This window comes from Microtus pennsylvanicus, chromosome 7 (genome assembly GCF_037038515.1).
Source record: "Microtus pennsylvanicus isolate mMicPen1 chromosome 7, mMicPen1.hap1, whole genome shotgun sequence".
In the NCBI taxonomy this organism is placed as follows: Eukaryota; Metazoa; Chordata; class Mammalia; order Rodentia; family Cricetidae; genus Microtus; species Microtus pennsylvanicus.
The window spans coordinates 118,148,259-118,174,787 of record NC_134585.1 but is presented as its reverse complement, the minus strand read 5'-3'; the positions used below and the strand labels follow the sequence as shown (position 1 = coordinate 118,174,787).

Genomic DNA, 26,529 nt, shown 5'->3' with positions numbered 1-26,529 from the left:
GCAAAGCAGCATTCTCTGACTATTTCCCCTGCACCATACCCGCCAGCCAGATGCCGGGTCTCCTTTGAGGCGCTCTGGTGAAATGCAAGTTCAAGCTCTGGGAGCTTCTAGAAGCTTGGAATCACTAAGACAAGGAAACAGGCAGTTGTTAGGGTGGAAAAAAACATCGAAGGGAGTAGCAGACAAGGGGCGTGGCCTTGTGTACACTGGTGGGGTTTCTTCGATGCCTTTCCATCGGTTCCTTGCTATTCTACCTAGGAAGAAAAAAAAAAGTCTCAGCTGTCCTCAGGCTGCTGTGACCGTTCACTATGAGATGGTTGCTTCTGAGCATCGGACACAGTGACAGTCAGAATGGCTGCACCCCACAAGAGCAGAGGCTCCTACTTTATAGTTTATAGGCAGAGAAACCGACAGCATAGGAATGGGAAGGGAGACACTTAATGGATCAGGGGCTGGCTGAGCGGGGACCAGAACCCAGGTGGCCTGGCTTCCAGCCCAGCTGACCACACTGCTACCCACACACAGGCAGAGCTGGCCAAAGACAAGCAGCCCATTGAGCAGTTGTACAAACAACAATGACTGATGGGCAGTCAGGGTAAGAAACAAAGCAACAGCAACCCCACCACTTCCTGATCCCTCAATTTTCAGACAGGCCTACAATGTGTGGTCACTTGCTCGACGCTGACCAGCAACTTGGCTCAGCTTTTGAATCAGGACCCCTTTTTGTGGTCCCTGCCAAAAGAAAAAGTCTGCTCAAGGTGGAGAGAACCTTTGGGCTCCAGACCTGGTCCCAGAGAGTCGGTGAGAGTGGTGAGCAGAACAGACATCGTTGAGATGAGCGCCAGTGGGTCCTGGATTCCTTGGTGAAAACAGCCTTCAGTTTTGCACAGTTCTGCCTTCCCACCTCAGACCTAGCTGTCAAGGTCTGGTAGGATCTACGGAATTCAATTAGAATCAACAGAAGTGACCAGATCTCATCCTGTTCTTTTCAAATTTGTCACTAAGCCGTAGCCACAGTCTGCAGTCCCTGAATCTTTGAAGCTCTGGCCCTAACATCTCTGCTTGTTGAGTTGTAAGTTCTGGTATGTTCCATGCAAGGCACCTTGCTCTGCTTGGCTGAGGTACATACGCATGGCTCTAGGTCCAGCCCTAAACCTTCAACTCTAAACTTAAGGGGATCTTTCACGAGACAGAGCTGTCCAGCAGGTTTCATGTTTCAGGTGTCAGTTTGCTTGTCTGGAGGACTCCGTGCTCCATCCCTCCCTCCCCAGAGGGGAGTGAGGAAAATGAAAAGCTGACTGTAGGGTGGTGTACTGTCACATAAGCCCAAAGAACATAATTTTGACAATAAACCCTGTTTTGAATATGTACACTGGGCACCACGATGTTAAGTGTCTGAACTAAAATCTAGGATTCTTTAGGTTAGCGTGTAGCAGAGGCTGGCCCCATTTTGTGTTTGCAATCAATTGGTTCTTGTGGAAGCAGTCCATATTCTTTTACAGATACGGAAGGTTGAGACGGCTCGTCTATGCCCTCTCTGGGCACAGCTCACTGTAACCTACATGGCACATGTTTGTCTTGCCTTGCCTAAAAGTACGTTAATGCATTTTATTAATACTAAATTGTAAGACCGTTGATGCTTGGAATTGGTGTTCTTTAACTTTTCTATTTCCAGTATTACGGAGTGCAGTGCCTTTACATAGTAGGGCTTCAATAAATTCTGGCGTCGAATTATGCTGTAACGTTGTAAAAACACATTAACCATCAAAAGTACTACATAACTTTTACCGACAGCGCTAGGTCTGCGGCCAAGGTGTCATTAGGGAGTCATTGTTATGCAAGTAAATACTGTACAGCAAAGGGTACGCTCAAGTGAAGGAACAAGGGGAACGCATAACTGGGCGGGGCTGGTTTGTAAGAAGCGCTGTTTATTTTCCTCTGGTCGGTCCAGAAGGACTGCTTGGAGTAACTAGAATTTCAGCCCTCTTCTCAAATATTTTCATCCTTCTCACCTTTCGAGAACTACTCCTCCCGTTTCTATTTCTTCCCAAAGGGCCGGCGCCAACTGAGGCGACCCCAAAGTCCTAAGAGTCCTCGCCGGGCTCCCAGCTCCCGGCTCAAAACTGCTTCAGCCCGGGGGCTCGGGCACGCGAGCCAAGAACGCGCGGGGTCACGCGCCGGGCAAGCGCCAAACTGGCCGCGGCCCCAGAACGGCCCTGAGGGCGGGGCTGCTGCGGGGCGGGGCGGGACGGGGCGGGGCCGGCCGCGCCGGGCGGGAGGAGGCCCGGGGGCGGCTAGGGTGTCACCGCCAACCCGCTCCGGCCGGAAACGGGCTCTTGTTTCCGGCCGGACGGCCGAGAGCCACCGATCCTGAACCAGCCGCTGGAGTCGGAGTGGCGACCCGGTGTGGAGCCGGCGGAAAGCCACTGGGGAGAGGCCAGCCTCGGCCAGTCCCGGCTTGGCTCCGGCTCCAGTTCCTGTGGAGAGCAACAGTCGCGGTCGCAGTGTCCGCCTCCGCCTCCATCGTCGTCGGGGGAGGGGCCGCTCGGACCCCGGGGTCACTGCCGAGGAATGAGGAGAGGCGGCCGGGCCCCGCGCTCCGCCCCGGCCTAGAGCCTTGCCCTGAGAGTCGCGAGGGTAACGGAGCCCCCAGCCCTGACAACCCTCCCCGTCCTCCCCCGCCCCTCCCGCCTCTCCAGCGTCCCAAACTCTGCGCCTCGGAGCTCCACTGCTCCCTCTTTCTGACCAGACTTTACCTGAAGCCATCTCCCTTGAGCACCCGCTCCTCGCCTCGCCGTTCCCTGCTTGGTCCCCACCTTCCCTCTTCACGCCAGTCTTTTCACCTGCGTCCCGTGCTCCCAGCCCTGCCCGGCGGTTCCTGTCCTCTCCCGAGCTGTGCTGGGCAGTTTGGATGGTCCCCTCTTGTCCGCTAGGCTTTTGGGGAGGGATGGCGGAGTTTTAGGGGGGTCAAGATGCCGCCGACGGGCCCCCTCAAGCCAGTAGGATAAAGTTCTTTTGAAGTCATTATAAAAGTAAAATGAAAAGACAAGTTTGTGCTGCTTCTCGATAGCCAAAGGGAGGTGCGACCAGTGATGGAGGAAGGGTGAGGGGAGGGGGGAAGAAGGGAGGGAAGGAGAGAGAGAGAGAGAGAGAGAGAGAGAGAGAGAGAGAGAGAGAGAGAGAGAGAGAGAGGCTGTAAGTGTAGGTGTAGAAATTCTAGGGCAGGCTTATGGACTTTAGAAAAAAAGAAAAGTTGCTCTGAGCCGATGGAAACTTTCGAAGCTGCTGATGAGTAAGCCGGGGGCTGCGTGATCTCACTCTTCTCATAATTACTAGGTTAACGGTGTGGCTCCTGTCGAGATGGAATGGGATTTGTTTACTGGGCCGGCGTATTTTTAGCCTGTCGGCTCACAAGGACCAGCCCTCAGAGTCTGTCTCTCCTCCCTGGTGATAGAGTGTCTATCTAACCTAGGTATCTTTTCTGAGCGCAAGGCACATGTAAAAATGGGGAAATTGAAAGAAGTGGACGGATGAAATTTGATCTAAGAGGTTATCCCCTACCAAACACACACACACACACACACACACACACACACACACACACACACACACACACACACACTTCTAAGGGAATTTTCATGACTGCAAAGCTAACTCGACTTTGGCATTTTCTTTCCTTATCTTTTGTGAGTACTATAGAAGATGTTTTATTTAGGAAACTAGAAGCTGGTAATTTGTCCGTCTTTGGCTTTTCCTACTATATACTTAGGAGGTCTTTCAGAAGGCAGGATCCCTTTGTCTCTCAAAACCTGTTTCAGAGGTGGAAAAGCAAAATAAGAAGTAGTAGTGGCGAGATGAATCCAAAAGAATAACTTATTTTTATTTTAATTTTAGAAAATATGTTTCTTAATAAATGAGATTGTGTTCCTGAAGGGATGGAGAGCCAGACTTGTAGTTAAATGCTGGCCGTGCATAGCCGACAAATGAACACGCTCTAGGTAAACAATGAGGAATTAATTATGTTCTTTGCCCTCATTGTTTTCAGGCAGGTCTTTTCCGCTTACTAACCTGCTGTACTAGTCTATTGATATTTTGAAGACTGAGCAGAACTGCAAGATAAAAGGAATTGGCTGTTCCTCATGTGCAGATCTGAATAGCAGTCTGTTCTAACTTCACTAGTGAGCTGGCATCTTCAGAACGCCTTCCTAACAGGCCAGTTTCTGTGTACTTAGAGACTGAACATGAACACAAATATTAGCTCATGCTACGAATAATTGAGAAGGCAAATATGCTGAAAAACATATATTCCAAAACCAAAATAGATTCTTTTTCGATTTTTCCTTCTCACTTTGGATTATCAGCACCTTTTGGCCAGGCATTATCCATTACCGTGAATAATTTAGAATCGAATAGATGTCTGCTTTGGACATTACACATTCAAATAGGAGGTAAAGATGGAAGTTTGTTTTCAAACTACTACTGATTTGTTTGTTTATTTTTGGTGGTCTGATTTGTCTTATTCCTTTCCTTTAGTACCAGGGACGATATCTGTGGAGGAGAAAAGAGTAAAACTTTGCCAAAGAAAACAGGCCTGTGCGCTGTATAAGGCAGGGTGGCAGCAGTGGGTTCTGGTGTGCTGTAGAAAGACAGACGACCAGCATGCACCGTGTTAGGTGCTCTGTGGTGGAGTTATATCACTAGTCTGAAAACTTCCTTGGCATAATCATTGCTTTATCTCTCTTTTCCTCTCCTACCCATTAGTGGAAAAATATCTCAATTGGAGTCTAAAATTGGATTAATAAGAATCACATATATCCACTTGGAGTCTTGACTGTTAATAGATGTTTTAATCCTTGTGAATTGACTGGTGCCAATAGTAGTTATGATATATGGGTGATTTCTGTTTATAGCTGACTTCCTTTTGTTGAACTGTATATATTATTCCACAGGGTGGGGAGTGAAGAGTTTGTGGAAACCTAGAAATGAGTGTAAAGCAAGCAGCCCAATAGATCCTCCACTATTCTTAGTTCTCAGAAGGCATTTTTAGAAATTTGAGGTACAGTGTGAGGTACATTGTGTAGCAGCCAAGTGAGCTATGATGGGGCAATTTAGTATCACAAATGAATGTTCACATTGTTATGGGAGCATTGTATTGCTTGTGTTTCTGGACTCCCAGATGCCTCAAGTATTCTAATAGTACTGACTGAGACTATTGGAGAGAGAGAGAGAAAGTGTATGTCCGTGTCCGTGTCCTCCTTAGCACAAACACTTATCCCACCCAAGGGAAAAATCAGTCCTTGGAAATGTGATCTCAGTGATGTTTCCGATGTGGAATGGTGACTGGAATCTTAGTAGTGTCTGATAGATTCAGACAATTAAAATTCTGTGCAGGGCAGTTTTATCATGAACTGCTCAATTCACTTGGCTTTTTAAGATAATAGAAGAGAGGACTTAAACATTCCTTGCTGAATAATATTTGAGCACCCCTATGGATGAAGCAACCTGCAAGCTCCAGTGGCAGCCTTTGGGGAGATAGATGTGAAACAGGTGTCTTTTCCCTCGGAGTGGGAGGTGAGGGGTCAGGAGGTAATATATGGAACACAGAGCAGGGCGAAGGAGGATGGTGACATACATGGGAAGAGGCTTTAGTGTTTAAACACTTTAAAATGTCAGAAACCGTCTAAACAGTTATACTGGCATGTGGATGGGCTGGAGAAAACTTGAAGTGGAAGGAATTAGTGAGATTAGACAGAGCTTTCTGAATCAGTATGTTGTGAAATGGACTTGGGAGATTATGGATTAGTCATATAAAACTATGGACTCTGGTTCTTCTTTATGACATGACCTTGCCCAGATCATTACCTATATAAGTGTGCACATTAAAGTCAATAAAAATCTTTTCTGTGTTAGGAATAAAAGAAAAATATTTTCTGAGGGGCTGGGGGCTGTTGTCAGCCCTGCATAGATCGGTTGTGGTGGTGCATCTATGTAATCCCTGTACTTGGGAGGTTGAGGCAGGAGGATCAGAGGTTTCTGGGCACCCTTCCTTAGATGTGTAGTGAATTCAGACCCAGCCTGGGACACATGAAACCCAGTATCAAAAACCCAACAAAATCATTTTCCAAATAAAGTATAGCATATACAGTGTGCAGCGATGGTCTGTATGAATGACTAAGTTATGTGTGAGAGTGACTGGGGAGAGTGTGGGCTGGTCAAGTCATGGGGAGTAAGAGGGTGGAAGGGACTGAGAGGCCAAACTGTTGGATGTGGATAGAAGGGTCAATAGAGTCATTGTAGGTCCTTGAACAAAGGATGGATTTAATGAGAAATATTGAGCCCTTTGGTCCAGGAACTCAGGGACAAGGAGTCAGGCAGGCGCCGGTACATTGTGACTCTTCTGCTTCTTTTCTGTACCATTCTGGCCCAAAGATATATAGCCAGTAGATGAAAGATTCCATATAGAAGTTTTTGTATTTGTGTACCTTGCTGTCTGAGCTCTGCTTGTCCCTGTCCCATAATGCACCAGCCTGTGGAGAAATCGCAAGACTATGGCGGGGTTCTGCTCCAAAGCTTGTGGTAAGGATGACATCATATTTCCAGGGCATTTAGCTCTGCTAATGTTGAGGGTACTGGCATAAGAATGCAACGCTTTTTGAACAAATTTATTATTTTAAAAATGCATTATTTTGCTTGGTGGTGGTGGCACATGCCTTTAATTCCAGCGCTTGGAAGACAGAGGCAGGTGAATTTCTGTTTCAGGCCAGCCTGGTCTACAGAGCTAGTTCTAGGACAGCCTCGACTATTGAAGAAACCCTGCCTCGTAACCCCCACCCTGCCAAAAAACAATTATTTTTAAAGCCAGACTTACTCTTTTGGGGGTTATACTGATGTTGAATTTACATTTCTAAACCTATATTATCTGATAGCAAGGAAAAGTCTGTAGGAATTTTACAATTGTAGAAGTACAATTGTACAGTTTATACAATTTTGGCTTAAATATTTGGTTTTAGAAATCCACAAAATTGAAAGTCCATTTATAGGTAATTAAAACTAGACTGTACTAAGTATCTTAATGTAGGCTAATTTAAAAAACTGAAAGTGAATGTGGCCTCTCAGGCTTTCTCCCTCATGCATAAGAACAGTTGGTCGATGATGTCTGTGTTCCAGCTAGACTGGATCTTCTTTCATCCAGTCTGGAGAACCCACTGCATTGTTAAAGACTAAGGTAGCTTTCTTGAAGGTCTTGGGCACTGAAAAATCTTCTCCAGCTATCTTAAAGGAAAATTCTCCGGTAATATGGCTAATTTAAAAAAGGGTGTGTATGAAAGAAAGGTCTCCATGTAACAGAAGCACACAGCTGTTCTTTAGTGGACTTGCCACCTTCATCCCTGCCAGCCGCCACCTTCTTGTAGTCATTACAAAACTATGCGTTTGTGATGTCATGAGCACAGGGTATTATTGCTGACCTCCAGTCAGGTGGTTGTACTTCTGAGTTGGAAACCAGAGGCAGCAAAGACAAGAATTTTATCATCTCTAGCTAGGTTGGGATTAAGTTCAACTGTGTTGTTTAGTGATATCTTACTCCTTTATTTCTTCTGAGAAATAGTTTGAAGTGAAAGGAGATGGTTAAACTTGTTTTTATTCAGTTCTGTGCCAAGTGCTTGAATGAAGGACCAGGACAACATGCAGCTTCGTGTTCTTGAGTTTCAAGTTCGGCTGGAAGTCAGAGAAATGTTTGGATATTTTTTGAGGTTGAATACAGAAAAGAGTAGAAATGAGGTAGTGAAAGACAAGTTGAGAACTGGGTGAGGGAGACCCAGGAGGACGAGGAGTCAGATAGGACTTGTCAGGCCTGGGCTATAGGAGACACTGGCTGAGATAAAGTCATTAAGAAGATTTCTTTATTTTTACTTTTTAAAAATTTTTGTATGTATGTGATGTATATGGCAGGTCCTGCATGTGTGTATATGTACCGTGGAAATTCCTCTCTTGGCCAGGTTAGGGTGCCAGATTCCCTAAACCGTAGTTACAGTTGGTTGTGAGCTACCTAATGTGGGTGCTGGGTCCGCAGCCCTGCTCCTCCGAGAAGAGCAGCAAGTGCTCTTAAATGCATAACCATCTCTGCAGCCTCATATTTCCTTATTTTTAAGGAAAACATGATGAGTTCAATTTGGGGTATACTTGATTTCAAATGGCACATGTTCGACGAAAGCTGATTTGGTTGCCAGAGTTGGGGTGGGGCAGTGGATAACAGGGTTATCACAAATATGCAATAGCTGTAGTTGTGTGAGGATGGGTTCAGAGAAAGCAGCATGGTGGATACTGGCAGGAAGCCGGAGTGTTAGCATTTCTTCCTTCGAGCCATCCCAGTTGCTTCTTCTTTCTCCTTTCCTGTTTATTTGGTTCTGTTTTCTAGTCTTTGCCCCACCCAGTGTCTATTGGAGTCTCGCATCTTACAAACTTCTGTCCTAGGTGCTGGAGAGGTGGGAATGGGTCAGGAAAAGTCTCTGCTCATAAGAAGCATAAGGGTCTAATTTAGTGGTTCTCAACCTGGTGGATCACGACCCCTTTTGGGGTCGCATAAATAGATATTTATAGTACTATTCATAACAGTAGCAAAATAAAAGTTATGCAAAAGCAAAAAGTTATGAAGTAGCAACAAAACAATATTTTGATGGGGGTCGCCACAACATGAACTGTAGTAAAGGGTCACAGCATTAGGAAGGTGGAGAACAACGGGTGTAATTGAGAGATAGTAAATATATAGATGAAGTGTGGTAAAAGCTGTAATAAAGTTATGGGGTAGAGAACGGAGGCCCACACGTCATTTCTGCCATGGGTCTGCAACCACAGAACAAACAATTGGCCTCCCAGAGGATGACATTGGAAGGGAAGGTTGAGCTAAGCATGCAGCCTCCAGGAGGCTGAGAGTAGCATACTGTATGCCGAGACTATAGCTCGAATAAAAAAGTAAAGGAATGAAACAGATTTATGTAGTGTCTAAGAAATTATGGATGGCAGACAAAATTGGGCAAGGCTGGATCATGTGGAGCTTTATCTCCTGTCAGTATGTCCATCCATCCATCCATTATTTATTGAGATGGAGTTTCATGCTGTAACCTAGGCAGGCCTGGAATTTAACTACGTAACTCAGGCTGGTCTTGAACTTTTTTTTTTAAGATTTATTTATTTATTATGTATATAACATTCTGCCTCCATGTATGCCCGCACGCCAGAGGAGGGCGCCAGATCTCAGTACAGATGGTTGTGAGCCACCATGTGGTTGCTGGGAATTGAACTCAGGACCTCTGGAAGAGCAGCCAGTGGCACCTCTGAGCCATCTCTCCAGCCCTGGTCTTGAACTTATAGCTGTTTCTTTGCCAGCCTCATAAGTGTTCCTAAGTGCAGTTGTGAACCTCCATGCCTGACTTATGTTTATTTTGTGGTGCTGAGAATTGAACTCAGTTTCGTGCTAGGTTTGTGCTCTGCCACTGGCGTGCTTTAACTGGTGGTGCAGTAAATGGGGGTGATAATAAGGATTATAAGCATATGGTGATAAGTTTCAAATCCAAGAAAGGTTATTTCAGTGGCGTCTAAAGTGTATTTGAAATGAACAAGGCAAAGGGCCTTTTGGTACTTTTCTGTTTAACCAGAGCATTTTTGTTGATGGAATTTATGGAGCTAGAGAATTGGAGGGATTACTATATTTTATTAATTTTCAAATTGAATACCTGAGGATTTAATCAGAATCACAGAGTAGTTTTAGTAGCTCAGTCTAGGATTCAGTCTTGTGGCTGACCTTTGGCAGGTGATTAATAAATGTGAGGTCAGCACACTGTTCGTTCTCTCTGCTGTCCTGTTTCAGTGTGTGTTTCATTCTCCCTCCTTGTGTTGTGCTGCAAGACAGAAGGGCTTATTATTACCCCATCCCACTGTCATTTTTAACCAAAGGAACAATGATATTTCCCAAGATTTGATGGAGAAAATCCTGCTTTGAAAGTACCACTTAGGAGGGACTTTTGACTTGGTCAATTAGGTGTCTAGAAGGTATTATTAGGATATCTTTTTTTTTTTTTTGGTTTTTCGAGACAGGGTTTCTCTGTGGCTTTGGAGCCTGTCCTGGAACTCGCTCTGTAGACCAGGCTGGTCTCGAACTCACAGAGATCCGCCTGCCTCTGCCTCCCGAGTGCTGGGATTAAAGGCGTGCGCCACCATCGCCCGGCCAGGATACCTTTTAATTGTGGAAGGAGATTGGTTTTAATGGGAGTTTGTGTGTCATTTTTTTGCTGGGGAAAGACAGGATCAGATAGCGAACGTTTTCAGTTTCCTGATTCCCTTGAGGAAGTTAAGACTCTGGGGAGTGTGGAAGGATGGGTACCTTCCTCAGATCTTGACTGACTTGCGATTTTCTTCTGTTTTCTGAGCTGTGTCAACATCTTCCCCAGAAAAGGGCTTTGGTTTGGAAGCTGTCCACTTCAGCAGATCTGCCAATTCTTGATTCTTTCTCAAGTGGGCAAGGGTACATTTTGTTTTTGTTTATGAGTGTTGGGGGAGGGGAGAAAGGAGGTACAGAAGAACTACTCACAGCTAGTCCTTGTCTGGATTCCTCTGTAGCTGGAAGTTTCCTTGGCTTTGTTTTGGGGGAGATGACTTTGCTCCACCGGCATTTAAGTTATTTGGGAAGGTGGTTCTCACTCCCCTCAGCTATCTGATTTGGGATGGCAATATAAAAACTTCATTCTTAACCAGTTTGTCAACCCTACTCCGCCCTTTCTAGACGCTTCTTGTGTGTACTGTGTGAAGTATTTATGACTCCAGCCTAAAATGAAACCGATCACGTGTTCTCTCGAAACAGCAGTTCTTAACATGTGGGTCGCAACCCCTTTGGGGGTTGTTGAAGGACCCTTTCACAGGGGTTGATCAGATATCCTACATATCAGATGTTTACATTACAATTCATATCAGTAGCAAAATTACAATTATCAAGTAGCAACAAAATTTTATGGTTTGTTGGGGGTCACCATCACATGGTGGTGTATTATAGAGGAAGAATTGTATTAAAGAGTTACAGCATTAGGATGGTTGAAAACTACTGCCTTAAAAGTTTAGAGGAACTATCCCGCTTGAGTGTTACTATTGCATTAATGGCCCTTATTTCTGGCTTTCCTCTGTTGTGCGAGGCATCAGCCCCAGGGTCACCTTTGCATGTTAGGCGTGTGCTGCTGAGCTATATTCCCCAACCCATGATTCCCGGAGTTTGCCAGCTGCCTACCCATCCTTTTCAATTTTTTTTTATTTTATTTTGAGACATGGTTTTTCTTTATAGCCCTGGCTTTCCTGGAATTCACTATATAGACCAGGCTGTTCTGGAATTTAAAGATCCACCTGCTTCTGCCTCCTGTGTGCTGGGATTAAAGGCGTGTACCACCACTGCCTAGCTGCTTTTCAGTTTTTCATGAGGAGCTATTTTAAAAATTTAGGAAATTTTAGGGGAAAAGCCCTAACATAATTTTGAGTCCGCAACTCAAATATAAAGAATATTACTATTTTATCATATTTGTTTTAGATGTCTTACACTCTTTAAAATATTTTACAAATATAGCTGAAGTCTAACCTACATCCATCCCCCTTCCTCTTTTCAAGAAGAGACTGTGGGCCTGATCATTTCATTTTAGAGTTTATAATTTTTTCCTACATATTGTATATTCATAAACATGTTTATGTATATTGTATAAATCTTATGTAAGTAGTCTTACTATTGTAAACAGATAATACAGTGTTTGCAGTGTTCTCAAAATGGCTTTCTCAGATGTGTCTAGATGTGGATCTAGTTCATGCTGCCACTTAATCTTTAAGTTTACTTCCTCTTTCCACTGCTAAAGAGCCCCTACAGCCGTTAAGATCTGGGTTCAGTCTTTCACAGCATCTTTCTTGTTTTGTCTCCCAGTAGGATGCGACCGGCTGTAGCACTGCTGATCTGTACTGTGTTATTGGTACTTGTCATGTAGGATTTGTATGTTCTCATCCTTTGGCTTATTTGTGCCATTGGTATACCTCTTCTAGGCACGGTAAGTGCCTTAAAAACAGACAAGTAGTCCCTTATTTTTGTTTTCCTTGTGGGTCTTACCACAGTAAGCATTTAGTAACAATTAGTCATGATTAGTGATTAAATGGTCAGATTAATAAAAAATAAGGGTATCTGTTGAGTTAGTGAACTCTTATTTTAATTTAAAAATTGGAGATGTCCCTATAAAAGTAAAATTTACAAAGAAACATACTGCAATAAAAGTATATTGAAATATACATAAAGTACACTCAAGACTAATTTCCTGCAGGGAGTCAGAGCACAGTCCTTGGAAGTTGTATCAGAAATGGATAGGTGATATCATCGCAGTGGGGAAACTCCTGGGAATTGATCCTGGTGACTTTTGATCCTTGTGTGCTCCTGTGGCCAGACTCACTTCAGTAGCTATCAGATTCTGCTTTTGTCATCAAGGTCTTTATATCCTCATTAGAGATGAATATTCACACACACACACACACCAACCTCTGTTTACTTACTAAATGCTGCTGAAGAACAGGAAATTTTGACTTACAGAAGAAAACGTGGTACACACATTCCTACATACATGTGTACAAGTATTTTTAACCATGTCTCCCACCTCCAGCACACATTCTTTTTTATTTATTTATTTATTTATTTGTATGTTTGTTTAGGTTTTCGAGACAGGGTTTCTCTGTGTAGCTTTAGAGCCTGTTCTGGAACTAGCTCTTGTAGACCAGGCTGGCCTCGAACTCACAGAGATCTGCCTGCCTCTGCCTCCCAAGTGCTGGGATTAAAGGCGTGCGCCACCACCACCCGGCCAGCACACATTCTTACATATATGTGTACATGTACTTTTAGCCATGTCTCCTCCCACGTCCCGCTTCTCAACTTTTTTTTTTTTTGAGATGAGGTCTAACTATGTAGCTCGCACTGGCCTGTTCCAGAATTCACAGTCCTGCCTCAGCCTACCCACTGTGGGATACCAGAATTATTTTTGTTGTTTTTTGAGACAGGGTTTCTCTGTGTAGGCCTGGCTGTCCTGTAGACCAGGCTAGCTACTAACTCAGAGATTCACCTGCCTCTACCTCTGGGATTAAAGTCATGCCCCACCACTGCCCAACTCGCTTGCTTCCTTTCTCCCTCCCATCTTTTTTTTTTTTTTTTTAAATTGAGGAGGCCTAGGTTGTTGGTTGGTTACACATCTTTAATCCCAGCACTCAGGAGGCAGAGGCAGAGAGGCAGGTGAATCTCTTGAGTTCTAGTCTAGCCTGAACTACAAAGTGAGTTCCAGGATAGCCAGGGCTACACAGAAAAACTCTGTCTTAACAAACAAACAAATGAACAAACAAAATTGAAGGCAGGATGTTTCAAAAGCTACAGATGATTGTTTTAAAAGCTTCAAAGTCATACTAGTTCTGCAGCCTAAAGCCCTAACAAAACATTGTTTGGGCCTCAGTGATTTGCCTAACCCCAAGTAAGAGTTAACTATTAAGCCGGGCGGTGGTGGCGCACGCCTTTAATCCCAACACTCGGGAGGCAGAGGCAGGAGGATCTCTGTGAGTTCGAGGCCAGCCTGGTCTAGAAGAGCTAGTTCCAGGACAGGAACCAAAAGCCACGGAGAAACCCTGTATCGAAAAATCCAAAAAATAAAAAATAAATAAAAAAAATAAAAAGAGTTAACTATTAAGGTAACTGTATGAACAGTCAAATATTAGTAATTTTATCTACTTAAGTTTGTATGTTTAACATGAAGTTTAATTTCCTCTTGGAGTTCTGAAGCATAATATCATGAAGTTTTTGAAGTAGATAATCCCAAATTCAATTATATTTCTGAAATGTACTTCTGAATTTTACTTCAACTAGTTTTTTTTACAGTTATCGTTAGGTCAAATTTTGGTGGAGAGTCTCTTTTGCATCACATGAAGGTTGTAAGGGAATGTGTGGAGCTAGAGTGGCTTCTATTAATGTCGTCAGAATTAAGATGATAATAATTAGGGCTACAGGGCTGGAGAGATGGCTCAGTGGTTAAGAGCATCACCTGCTCTTCCAAAGGTCCTGAGTTCAATTCCCGGCAACCATATGGTGGCTCACAACCATCTGTAATGATGTCTGGTGCCCTCTTCTGGCCTGCAGGAATACACGCAGACAGAATATTGTATACATAATAAATAAATAAATATTTAAAAAAATAATAATTAGGGCTACAGAGATAGCTCAGTCGGTAACTTAGCTTTGGCCAAGAAGCCTAAGAGGTGCCGGGCATGGTGGTGCATGCCTTTAATCCTAACACATGGGAAGCAGAGGGAGGTGGATCTCTGTGAGTTTGAGGGCAACCAGGTCTACAAAGCGAGTTCCAGTACAGCCAGGGCTACACAGAGAAACCCTGTCTCAAAAAACAAAAACAAAAACATAAAACAAAACAGAAAGCCTGAGATGAAAAATATGCTGTGACTATGTACATGTAATTGTGTTGGTTTAATAAGTTTACATAGTCCATAAATGATACCCGCCCCCTTTGACTGTCTCCATAGGGAGATTTGGTGTTGGAGAAAATTGCCTGTGGCCTTGACTTTATTTAGGAACTTGGGGAAGGAAGAGGGAAGGAGCTTTAGCCCCAGACTATTCTACTACCTTGTGGTTCCCAGAGTATTCTTAGGTTGGGAAGATGCTGAAGTCAGGGAAAGAGCAAAGAAGCAGAGGTTAGATATTGCAGAATAGGACTGTGGACAGGAGCATAGCATCTTTCCCTAACTCTTCAAAACCTGGTGGAGGGTGTTATGGAAGCCTTGTAATTTAACTATCTCCAGGCTGTATACTAACAGTTAATTGGATAACATTATATGAAAAATATACCTGGAAAGGTCAATTTTGTGTTCTTTAGTAGGATTTCTTCCCTCCCTCTCCCCCCCTTTTTTTTTTTTTTTGGTTTTTCGAGACAGGGTCTCTCTGTAGCTTGGGAGCCTGTCCTGGAACTAGCTCTTGTAGACCAGGCTGGCCTCAAACTCACAGAGATCCACCTGCCTCTGCCTCCCGAGTGCTGGAATTAAAGGCATGCGCCACCACCGCCCGGCCCTCCCTCTCTCTTTCCTTCGGTCAAAGCTATTTTAAATGCGTTAATCTTTTTGTGCATTCTAAAAGTATTTTTATTTTATTTATTTATTTTATGTGCATTGGTGTTTTGCTTGCATGCATGTCTGTGAGAGGGTGTTAGATCCCCTGGAGCTGGAGTTACAGACAGTCGTGAGCTGCCATGTACTCGATGGGAATTGAACCTGGGTTCTCTGAAGAACAGCCAGCACTCCTAACCACTGAACCATCTCCCCAGCCCCTTTTTTGTGCTTTTTGAATCATTAGCAGCTAAGAGCAAAGGAAAAGGAGCTTTCTTCTTTGAGACCATGATGTTAGTAAAGCTTGCTGTTCTGTGGAGCTGGTCTGTGGAGGAGCTGAGGTCCAGACGTGGGGAAACGTGTGTTGACAGCTACACGTGTTAGGCAGCAAGTTCTTGTCTGCTGTTAGAGCCCGCTGTGAGCACCTGCTTCTGTTTTTTTGATTTACCATCACTTACTAAGGGACAAGTCTCTGATGTCCTTTATTCTTGCCTGCTATTGTTTACCTACTGACCAGAGATAGAGATTCCCCATTACTTTTCTCAGAATCCTGAAAAAGATTTTGAAAATTAGACTTAAGTGTTGCCCTATCCTAGCTTCTTTCACATCATCTTTGTAATTTTTTTATAATATACTTGTTCATCATGAAAATTAAGATTGTGTAAATTTCCTTTGGTGTTTGCTGACTGGTGAAGATGATACATCCTGTCTCCTGAGCACTCTCTGTGTACTTGGCTCTGGGCAGATGCACCAGAGTGATGCTAAGAAGGTGTTGTCCAGTAAATAAGAGTAAGAAGATAGGTTCTGTGGGAATCCACATTCTGGGTTAGATAGGACTCTCTCTCTCTCTCTCTCTCTCTCTCTCTCTCTCTCACACACACACACACACACACACACACTGAGAAACAAATGCAGACTTTGTAGCATATATAGCATCATACAGCATTTTAGACCTAAAGGAACTTTACATGTTACTATCATTTTCTAGCTGAGGAAAACAAGGACCAGAAAATTTGAATTACTTGTCCAAGATGGTAATTAACAACAAACACTGTTTGTATATTTGCTTTCTGAAAAGTTGGGCCTCCGGTATAGAGTTATATGCATCAAGAAATTAATAATTAGGACTTGGGAGATAGCTCAGTTCTTAAAGTTCTTGCCAGTCACAAGCATGAGGACGTTAGTTTGATCTCTGTTACCCATATAGCAAAGCTGTCTGTGGTGTTGGTGGTAATGCTGGTAATCCCTGAACTAGGGAGGGGGAGACAGGCAGGTCCCTGGGTTTCAGTGGCCAGTCAGACTAACATACAAGATGCGCTCCAAGCTAGTGAAAGATCCTGCCTCAAATAAATAAACAGTTGTAAGTGAACAAATAATAGTAAAAGTGAACTAACACCTAATACAATTCTCTGGCCTCCATGTACAAACCACATGTGCACACCCACATTGTCTTGTCTGTCCACAGTGTGCACGTGCGTACACATGAACATTTTGAGTACTAAGTATTTGCAAACATGGGGGCTGGAGAGATGGCTCAGTGGTTAAAAGCACTGCCTGCTTTTCTAAAGGTTCTGAGTTCAATTCCCAGCATTCACATGGTGGCTCACAACCATCTGTAATGAGATCTGGTGCTCCCTTCTGGCCTGTAGGCATGTATGCAGGCAGAATACTATAAGCACAATAAATAAATCTTTAAAAAAATAAATAAATATTTGCAAACAAGATAAATATTAATGCAAAGTCATGAATACTAAATATTAAGTGCGGAATCAATTCATGTAGCATTCTGTATAAGTATGGAAGGTAGAGGTAAAAATTTCCACTAATGAATAGTGAGAAATTTGAGTGATTTGGAGAGAAATACAATTTAGTAATTCTTATTGTGGGAAAGGGGTAGATAATAATGTGCATATTTTCAAATAGTTTAGGGCAATAGGAAAGCTTCGTTAGGTTGGTTTGGGATATTTTTCTTGGGAAGATTTCCCTCATGGGAACCTTTGGAAAACACTGGTTCTAGCCAGAAGCTTTCAGCTAATACTGAATTGAGAATTGAAGTCACTAGTTTGTTTGCTTCCAGTGAGCAATGGAGCTCAGCCTGGAGCTCTCTCGACTGTCTGTCCTTCAGTGTTCTCTCTTACCGTATCATATTGCTTAGGAGGAGATAGATCGTGGCTAAAAGTGCAGATCAGAAGCCTGGGAAATGGAATGGGAAGTTAAAGACCACATTATGATGAGGTCTAACCACAGGCTGTTTCAGTTCTGGATAGGTTTTCTGTGCACTTAAACACTACTGTGTGCTCACAGCTGTCATGCTCAACGTGCACTACAACAAGTAATTAGTGTTGTCTTCTTTTGAGGCTCAGCTCTTTGTATTCAAAGGGAAAGATTCCTTTGGAATTTGGACTTAAATGTATATTCTTTCTCTCAGTTTTAAAGATGAAATAATTTTTCCCTTGCAAGTAGAATGGCTGCTTGGGTTAGCAAGCTGTAAGTAATGTCTTTTTGGAGTAAAGGTAGGATGTGAGTCTGAAGTCAGCTCTTGCTGGTTTATGTTGTCAGCGATTGACAACTTACATAGGTGTTCTTCCCTACAGGGAGGTGAGTACCGTGAAGCTGTTAGTACTTTTACTAACAGATCAGAGGCTTGTATGTGTCTTTAAAATATGTAACCAGACTCATTAAGGTAGTGCTCCTTCTCACCTTCTTTTCTTTTTAGCCATGATTTTATCTACGTATTGACAGATGCCCAACGATTCAGAATAACATTTTCTGTATCACCATTTGTTATTCTTCAACTGTAAAGGCCTAGCACTGCTCTAATTTCATCTACGTTTGCTGGGGTTTGTGGCCAGATTTCTAGTAGTAAACAGCTTCCAGCACTTGGTTTCTAGGGCCCATACCCCATTTTGTTCTCTGCCAGGGTCTCTGTCATAACTTGTGACCTAGCTGGAGAAAAAAAGGAAGACGGTACTACTGTTTGATTGTAGATCCTATCCTGACTTCCACCTGGCACTTTATGTCTCATTTAGTACAGCAGTCCCTTAAGGTAGCTATTCCTACACACAATTACAGATGAATTATTTAAAATAGTCATTGCTGTTGCTGAGGCACTGCGCTGAGTACTAAACACTAAAGCACTGAGCACTGAAGTGCTGAGAATACTGTAGTGAATGTCACAGGAGGTCTCTGCCAGGGTTACAAAGAGGCTGAACAACTTACCCAAGGTTACAAGAAGAAGAGGGATAGAGCTGGGATTTAGATAGAGCTTTGGTGGACTTCAGAGATAATGTCTGCAACCTTTATTACATTAGACTGTCATTTACATATATTGTATATAAATGACAATCTTTAAATACATAAGTAAGAGAAGTATGAAAATAGCTGGAATCTTGTGAATTCCTCTGTTTCAAAGGCTCTTGAATACAAGAAATGTGTCTGCGCTGACAGCCCACCTGCCCATAATACCTTTTCTCTTTCCCCCCCTACTTATACCCGGGCATAAACTGGACACTGTGGCCTGCTTTAGACCACGTGCTTTGAAGACTGGGAAGAATTAGCATCCTAGGCTTCCTGAACGTTCCATGCACAGTCTCATGTTCTCTCTTGTCACTTGGTGGTGAGTAATGCGTTAACAGTGTCATGTAGTTATTCCAGTTGGGACATTTTTCTTTTACCTAGTTCTTCCTTTTGAATATGTGACCAGGAACACTTTGTTTAGATTTACCTTCTGCAGCTCATTCAATTAGAAAATGTTTTCTGTATTATAATTCTAGGAAAGAGTTTTGAGATGGGAAGAACATAAGGAATTGGGTGTCCTTTGCCTAGCCATGTATCAGTTTTATTTGTATTCTAAGTTGATTCTTTAGCTCATGTTATAAAAGAGAGTACTCATTGTAGTTGTTATTATTATTATTATTATTGTTTTTTTTCTGGGGGGAGGGGACAGGGGTTCTCATGTAATAGCCCTGGCTGTTCTGGGCTGGCTTTGTAGAGCAGGTTGCCCTCGAACTCATAAAGATCAGTCTGCCTCAACCTTTTGAGTGTGGGATTAAAAGTGTGCACCACTACATGGCTTGAGAGTATTATTATTTTTTTGAGAGTATTATTTTTAAATTATGGCCATTGTTACCATGTGCCAATACCTGGGATAAGTGATATTCAACAGTTTCAAAATAGGCACAAGGATTTCTTTTAGAAATTACTAGAAAGCGTTACAGATGCTTAAGACTCAGAATCTGAATTCCATTTGTGTTCTAGAGTTTAGGTAGGACCAAAGTTATAGGTATTAGAACTATTTAGTATTGAGGATGCTGTCAGATTTATACTGGGTGTTGTATATAGCTTCTGCTGCTTTCCATGACTGAAGCTAAAATCCAATTGGAACTGTGCTCAGGTTGCTTTTGTCATAGCCACCAGCTGTAGCCTTGTGAATAACTGGTGACTTGTGACAGGAAGGACAGTAGTGGGGCACACAGCTGTCTAGCCTGTCCTACAAGGAGCTTAGCCTGTTCCTGAACCTCCTGCTCTTGAACCTCTCCGTCCCAGTTCTATATAACGCTCTTCGTCAGGTTATACAGAAGACAGACAGATTAGGCAGGACGGGACATGAAAATCTGCCAATATCCCAAGAATGCCTGTAGCTTTATATTTACAAGCAGGGGCTTTTGTCAGTAACATTGTCAAGTATAATATGCATCTTACAGCTGTGCCCAGACCTTGCTTTTTGTGCAGACTGAGCCCCATCCACATACACATGTGTCTCTAATGACTTTCGAGATCTGCAAAACACTTAGGTTAGCATTATGTTATCTATATAACAAAACCTTTAGCCGGGCGGTGGTGGCGCACGCCTTTAATCCCAGCACTCGGGAGACAGAGGCATGCGGATCTCTGTGAGTTCGAGACCAGCCTGGTCTACAAGAGCTAGTTCCAGGACAGGCTCCAAAACCACAGAGAAACCCTGTCTCAAAAAAAAAAAAAAAAACAAAAAACAAAAAACAAAACCTTTTCCAGAGGACGGGCAGGGCAAGGCATCCTGAACCACCGTTCCATAATAAATTGTGGGGTTACAAAGATACTTCAGTGGAGCACTCTGAAAGTCTTTTGTCATGGATTCTGAGCAAGTGGCAGGTGATCCCAGAAGTTTACTACTAAGATACTAAAGGCACATATCAGTGAGGTCTAATATAGCACGGAAACGTTCCATCTATTTGTATCATTTGTTTCCTCCATAAATCAAGGGTGGGTACAAAGCATGGATGGGAGGTGCTAACTTAATTAGCTCCCTGTAGCCCTCAACTATTCTGCGCCATTACATCTCCATATCCTGGAGCTCTTCCATGAAGCCTCCTTACATCTCTCCACACCTGATGAATTCAGTGGGCCTGACTTTATCTGCTCATACCTCCTACCCAGGACCACAGGGGAACATGGTCTTGCTGTGCCTGCAGGCTTCCTGGGTCAGACAGGCCCTGTGTTGACACTGTACCTGCTGTTGAGGGAGTTCCTGGCTGGTCTTTTGTTGGAGGAAAACATGCTCTCCTCAATCTAGGGGATAATTACCCACTCCCGGGACAGGCTTGATGGTTTTTAACCTGTGTTCTACAGCAGATGTCTTCAGTGAACTGCTCTTTGGGCTTTAAAGCCGCCCAGAAAGCACTTTAGCACGCAATTTGACTTTCTGTCAACTCTTTCCTTACAAACTCCAGCTCAACACAAATCTTGCCACATTTGTCTTTGAGTAATCCAGACAGACCTCTTCCTTTGCTTTTCCTTTCTTTCTTTCTTTCTTTCTTTCTTTCTTTCTTTCTTTCTTTCTTTCTTTCTTTCTTTTTAAAGTATTTTTATTTTATGTACATTGGTGTTTTGCTTGTATGTATGTCTATCTGTGTGAGGGTGTCTGATCCCCTGGAATTAGAGTTACTGACAGTTGTGAGCTGTCATGTGGGTGCTGGGAATTGAACTTGGGTTTTCTAGAAGAGCAACCAGTGCTCTTAACTGCTGAGTACTTTTTGAAGATCTAACATAAAGTAGAGTGGGCACAGGGGCGAATTCCTTTAACACCAGCACTGTGAAGGCTGGGAAGGAAGTTGAGTCCAAGGTGAGCCGTCTCTCTAGCCCTCTCTGGTCTACTTTTTTGTTTGCTTGTTTTTGTTTTTCAGAATTGTTTCTCTATGTAGCCCTGGCTGTCCAGGAAATCACCCTGTAGACCAGGCTGGTCTCATACTCAGAGGGATCCACTTGCCTCCGACTCCCAAGTACTGGGATTAAAGGCACGTTCCACCACCATCTGGCTCTGCTTTTTTGTTACCTAATTTAAGTTGTTCTCTCCCTTTAGGGTCTCTTTACATGCTGGGATAGAATGTTTCAATCTCCAAGGAGACTATTTTTTTTAAAATATATATATATTAATATTTATTTATTTTGTATACAATATTCTGTCTGTGTGTATGACTGCAGGCCAGAAGAGGGCACCAGATCCCGTTACAGATGGTTGTGAGCCACCATGTGGTTGCTGGGAATTGAACTCAGGACCTTTGGAAGAGCAGGCAATGCTCTTAACCTCTGAGCCATCTCTCCAGCTCCCTCCAAGGAGACTATTACACAACACTGGGTACTAAGAGAATCTGAATATATCTTGTGAGATTAATGGGATAGTTGATGTGGGTGTGTCTGACCTGTAAGTAATGTGTGATATTTGGTAGGAGCATAGTCAGCGAGATAGTCTCCCTGTTCTTGTAGCCGTGGCTCACCTTGGACTGTGACTACCTTCCCCAGCCTTCACAGTGCTGGTGTTACAGGCATGTGCCCCTGTGCCCACTCTGTGTTAAATATTCAAAAAGTACTCAGGTGCTGTGCTTTACCAGTGCCTTCCTCAGACGTTTCAGTCTTTCTTCTTTGGAAAGTTATGTCCTGGGGCCGGTGAGATGGGTCAGTGAGCAAAGGCATTTGCACCACTTGTGCTGACCTGAGTTGGTTACTTCAAACTGACTCTCACATGTCGTCGTATGACCTCTGTATGTGCATTGTGGAGCAGGCCCCCTCCACTAACTGTAATCCTAACCATTTACCTGTGTAGGTAAAGCTTTTGAGGAAAGGGCGCAGTGACACAGTTCTGTGGTTTCAGGTTCTCACTGCGGCTCTGAGCCTAACACTTGCCGACTGGGTCAGTTTGGCCTATTAAGTGCATAATTTAAGGGGAAATGTGTGATTTTTATTTTGCTTGAGTTAGTCCTCCAGGTTTTTTTTGATAGAAGTAACTTATTGGCCATCTAGTAGAATTGAGAGTACTTATTTGCTTTTGAATTCTCATTAAAACTGGGTTTGGTTTTTGAGATAATTTTCTATCGTTCCTTTTATGTCTTTTCTATTTTTAAAGCCAGTAATTATTACTACCAACACTACTACCACTGAAAACAACAATGGATAATAACTCATTCTTAAGATAGTTTTAGGGAAGAGTCAGAGGCCAGTGAGGTGTTTATCTAGTAATTGGTGCTTTTGTAGTTTCTGAGGGAGAGGGAAAGACCTTTCTTTTACAGACTTGGTCTGATGCTATATTCTTGTGAAGGGTTGTCTGGGTTACTTCTATCCAGCCTATATGCACAAAGAGTTCAACAGTTTTCTTATTTGCATCATATTTGTGCAAGCAAGTTTAACAGGACTTGTCATTTTGGCGGGGAGGTGAAAGGAGGAGAATAGACAGGGTTTCGTCTAGCCCAGCCTGGGTAGCTAAAGATGGCCCTCATCCTTCTGCCTTCACCTCTCAAATGCTGGGGTGATAGGCAGACACCACCACACTGACCTTGGACATTTTCAGTATGTTCTTCTGAAAGCATTCATCTACATAGGAAACAGCTTATCCTGAGTTGGAAATAAGATCAACCACTTTCTTCTAATATGGATCCTGTATAATAGATAGCAAACATTTTGGTCCAGATCAGTGTCTGTTTGACTCCCAAAGTAGTGAGATTGAGTAAACAATGTCTTTGACTGAAGTATTTGATTAGGTATTTCATCAAAGGACTTCATAGATAGCTTCAAATGATTGGCATTCTTGAAGAGAAACTTGACTGTAATAATAATAAAAAAGCAATTTGTTCAGTAGATATTGAAGATCTTTCCCCCTTTTGTGGTTTCTTTTGTCTTTGTCTCAAATTTCTGATACTTGGTATATATTTATTCAGTAAAGGAAGTTAACTGATATCTTCCTGTAGGTGGAGTTTTTCTGTGCAGGGAGCTGCTCCTAAATAATCACTCAGAAACTTAATATTAATTGTAAAGGCTCGGCCAGTAGCTTAGGCTTGTTACTAGCTAATGCTTACATTTAAATTAACTCATATTTCTTAACTGCCCTTTGCCCCATGACTTGGTACCTTCTCTCAACATGGTATTTTGTTTAGGTTTTCCACTCAGGTAAACAGGAAATGTGTTAAAGTTGGTATTTTGTCTAGGCTTTCCACTCAGGTAAACAGGAAATGTGTTAAAGTTGGTATTTTGTTTGTTTCTGTTCAAAACTCAACAGTGATATTTAATTAGTACAAGAGAAGTTTTATTCAATAAAAATAAGTTTATTATGAAAAAGTAATCTAGCTTTAAACCGTCAATATAAAAGTAAAAAGAAAATATCTCTGTGATGCATAATTTTATCCCACCGTCTTGCTTTAGGTCTTAGGCATATGATGTTCCAAGTAGGATTTCTCTCTTAGTGTTGATTGGCACACAGAAGTGATTTTGCTCTGCTGCTCTGATATCTTTACAGATGATTTCTTTTCCTGAATGGAGATTGCTTAAGGGTTGACTTTTAAAGTGCACATCTTTTTCTTTGGTTCACAGATGTTGAAGATGTTGTAGATGTTGTAGATTTAGCTGGGTACTGGAGGAAACTGAAAGTTAATGATATGTGATGTCAGGTAACAGCTACTGGAATCACTAGATTTATGATTTTTTGTTTGTTTGTTTTTTTTTTTTTCGAGGCAGAATTTCTCTGTAGCTTGGAGCCTATCCTGGAACTAGCTCTTGTAGACCAGGCTGGCCTTGAACTCACAGAGGTCCGCCTGCCTCTGCCTCCTGAGTGCTGGGATTAAAGGTGTGAGCCACCACCACCCAGCTAGATTTATGATCTTGGAACTAGTTTTATCACTAGTTAGCTCTGTGTCTTTGGACAGGTGATTAAACCTCACTCACTTGGCTCTGAGTTCTTGTCATCTGTAACTTGAAGTATGCGATAAACTGGTCTCTGATAAAGCCAGGTGTGGTGGCGCACGCCTTTAATTCCAGCACTCAGGAGGCGGATGCAGGTGGATCTCTGTGAGTTGAGGCCAGCCTGGTCTACAAAGTGAGTTACAGGACTGCCAGGGCTGTTACAGAGAGAACCCTGTCTCAAAAAAGTCTCTGATATTTCTAAAAGTTCGTGACTCTAAAGTGCTACACTGGAAAACACTAACTTTCTGCGCCTCCCTACCTCTGTCCACATAGGATGTTAATTATGTGAATGACGAAAGCATGGAGTGCACTGCTCTAGACTAGAGCCATCAGAGTGTGTCGTATACTCATACCTAATCTTATGTACATAAGTGCAAGAGACTTATTTTTTAAGGTTTATTAATGTATGTATGTAGACCATGTACATGCCTGGTGTCTGGTGCAGATCAGAAGAGGATATCAGATCCCCTGGAACTGAAGTAACAGGTGGTTGTAAGCCAACAATGTGAATGTTGAGAGCTGAACTGAACTCCTATGCAAGAGCAGGAAGGACTCTTTAACTGTTGGGCCATCTCTCTAACTCCCCAATTTGTAAAAATTTTGTCTACATGTATGACTGTGTGGTTTGTACGTGCCTGGTACCAGCAGAGGCCAGAAAAGGGTGTTGGATTCCCTAGAACTGGAATTACAGGTATCAATGTGGGTGTTGGGAATCAATCCCAAGTCCTCTAGAAGGGCAACCAGTACTTAACTCCTGAGCATTCCTCCAGCCCCAATTTGCTACTAAAAGTGAAACAAATACTGCAAGAGGGAGCAGCCTATTTAAGTGAAAGAAGTCCAAAGAGTGCTGGAGACAACCCGTATTAGAGTGTGCACTTCTAACTCCATCTGGGATACGTGTGACTGTGTGACTGTGTAGTTACTGGGAGGGATAGTAACAGCTGGAACAGTATCAATAAGGATGGATATATTTTTTTTTTTTTTTTGGTTTTTCGAGACAGGGTTTCTCTGTGGCTTTGGAGCCTGTCCTGGAACTAGCTCTGTACACCAGGCTGGTCTCGAGCTCACAGAGATCCGCCTGCCTCTGCCTCCCGAATGCTGGGATTAAAGGCGTGCGCCACCATCGCCCAGCAAGATGGATAGTATTTTTAAAAGAAAAATGAAGAGTACTTCTTGCGATTAAACAAATATGATTTTACCATAAGTCTTCATAGAACTGTTTGAATCTGAATCAGAATCAACACTGCCTTGCCCTTTGGATGTCATTTAGATGTGACAAATGCCTCTGTGTATATATGTCAGCTATCAGAAAGCACAAAATTAAAAACCTTAAGGAGTATTTAGTTAAAAATATTTGGGAGATAGAGTCATGATATGTAGCCCAGGTTGGTCTGGAACTCACTAAGTAGCTAAGGCTTGTCTTGAACTTGAGAGTTGCATCAGTCTTTTGAATATTGAGATTACAGGTGTATACTACTATAATTTGAAACTATTTTTATGATCTGTCAGTGTGTTTCACAAACAAATCTACAAAAGCTATTTAGTGAACTCTCAGTTACACACATGTAAATTGTATTTGTTCATACAGACCTCCTTATATCAATGGGATGGATCAGAAAACGGTAAATATTTGAAACCAACAAATAATTCATAAGCCTATTTTAAGTATGGATACATAGATTAGCACAAACATTTTAAAACCACAACTGTTCATTAGGGGTGTGTGCGTGTGTGCACGTGTGCCTGTGTGCGTGCGCATGTGCGTGCATATAAGTGTGTTATGTTAAGTCTATTTCTAAGCTTTTTTTTTTTCTCGAGACAGGGTTTCTCTGTGGCTTTGGAGCCTGTCCTGGAACTAGCTCTGTAGACCAGGCTGGTCTCGAGCTCACAGAGATCCGCCTGCCTCTGCCTCCCGAGTGCTGGGATTAAAGGCGTGCGCCACCACCGCCCGGCTTAAGCTTTTAAAGTATAAAATAATAATAATGCTGACATCAAGGATATCCACCAAAATGCAATCTTCTCCTCTCACTTCCTGCTGTTCTTAGAGATTCCACTTCCTAACTCTTGTAGGTGAAATAGTTGCTCTGAGTTTCCTGCACTAGTGACACTAACAGGTGTACACTCCTCATCCAGCTCAAATGCCTTGAAGGTGGAATGGTGTCTCCTCTTCAT

General features: G+C 42.9%; 2 protein-coding genes across 3 annotated transcripts in view; one reads left to right on the top strand and one right to left on the bottom strand.

Moving 5' to 3' along the window:
* Positions 1-1,928: 1,928 nt before the first annotated feature.
* On the bottom strand, positions 1,929-26,529 carry LOC142854075 (uncharacterized). Its single transcript, XM_075979189.1, has 3 exons — positions 26,470-26,529; positions 2,757-2,934; positions 1,929-2,477 (listed from the first exon to the last, which is right to left on the bottom strand). Exons 1-3 carry the CDS (start codon positions 26,527-26,529, stop codon positions 2,038-2,040), a joined length of 678 nt encoding a protein of 225 aa, XP_075835304.1. The 3' UTR covers positions 1,929-2,037.
* Otud7b (OTU deubiquitinase 7B) overlaps positions 2,440-26,529 on the top strand; it is a 56,496-nt gene continuing 32,406 nt past the window's right edge. Inside the window, exon 1 of one of the 2 annotated variants that reach the window (XM_075978101.1) lies at positions 2,440-2,637. The gene's annotated coding sequence lies outside the window, so the exon portion shown is untranslated. The remainder of the gene's footprint in view (positions 2,638-26,529) is intronic. The other variant, XM_075978100.1, reaches the window with a different exon arrangement.

What these genes read in the sequence shown, in the direction of transcription:
- LOC142854075 (XM_075979189.1), bottom strand. Translation starts at nt 26,529, where the DNA reads ATGAAGAGGAGACACCATTCCACCTTCAAGGCATTTGAGCTGGATGAG. An exon ending in TGGATGAGGAGTGTACACCT is followed by an intron (nt 2,935 to 26,469) that starts GTTAGTGTCACT and finishes CCTCCCCAAAAG; the next exon opens with CCTAGCGGACAAGAGGGGAC. An exon ending in CTCAAGGGAGATGGCTTCAG is followed by an intron (nt 2,478 to 2,756) that starts GTAAAGTCTGGT and finishes TGCTCTCCACAG; the next exon opens with GAACTGGAGCCGGAGCCAAG.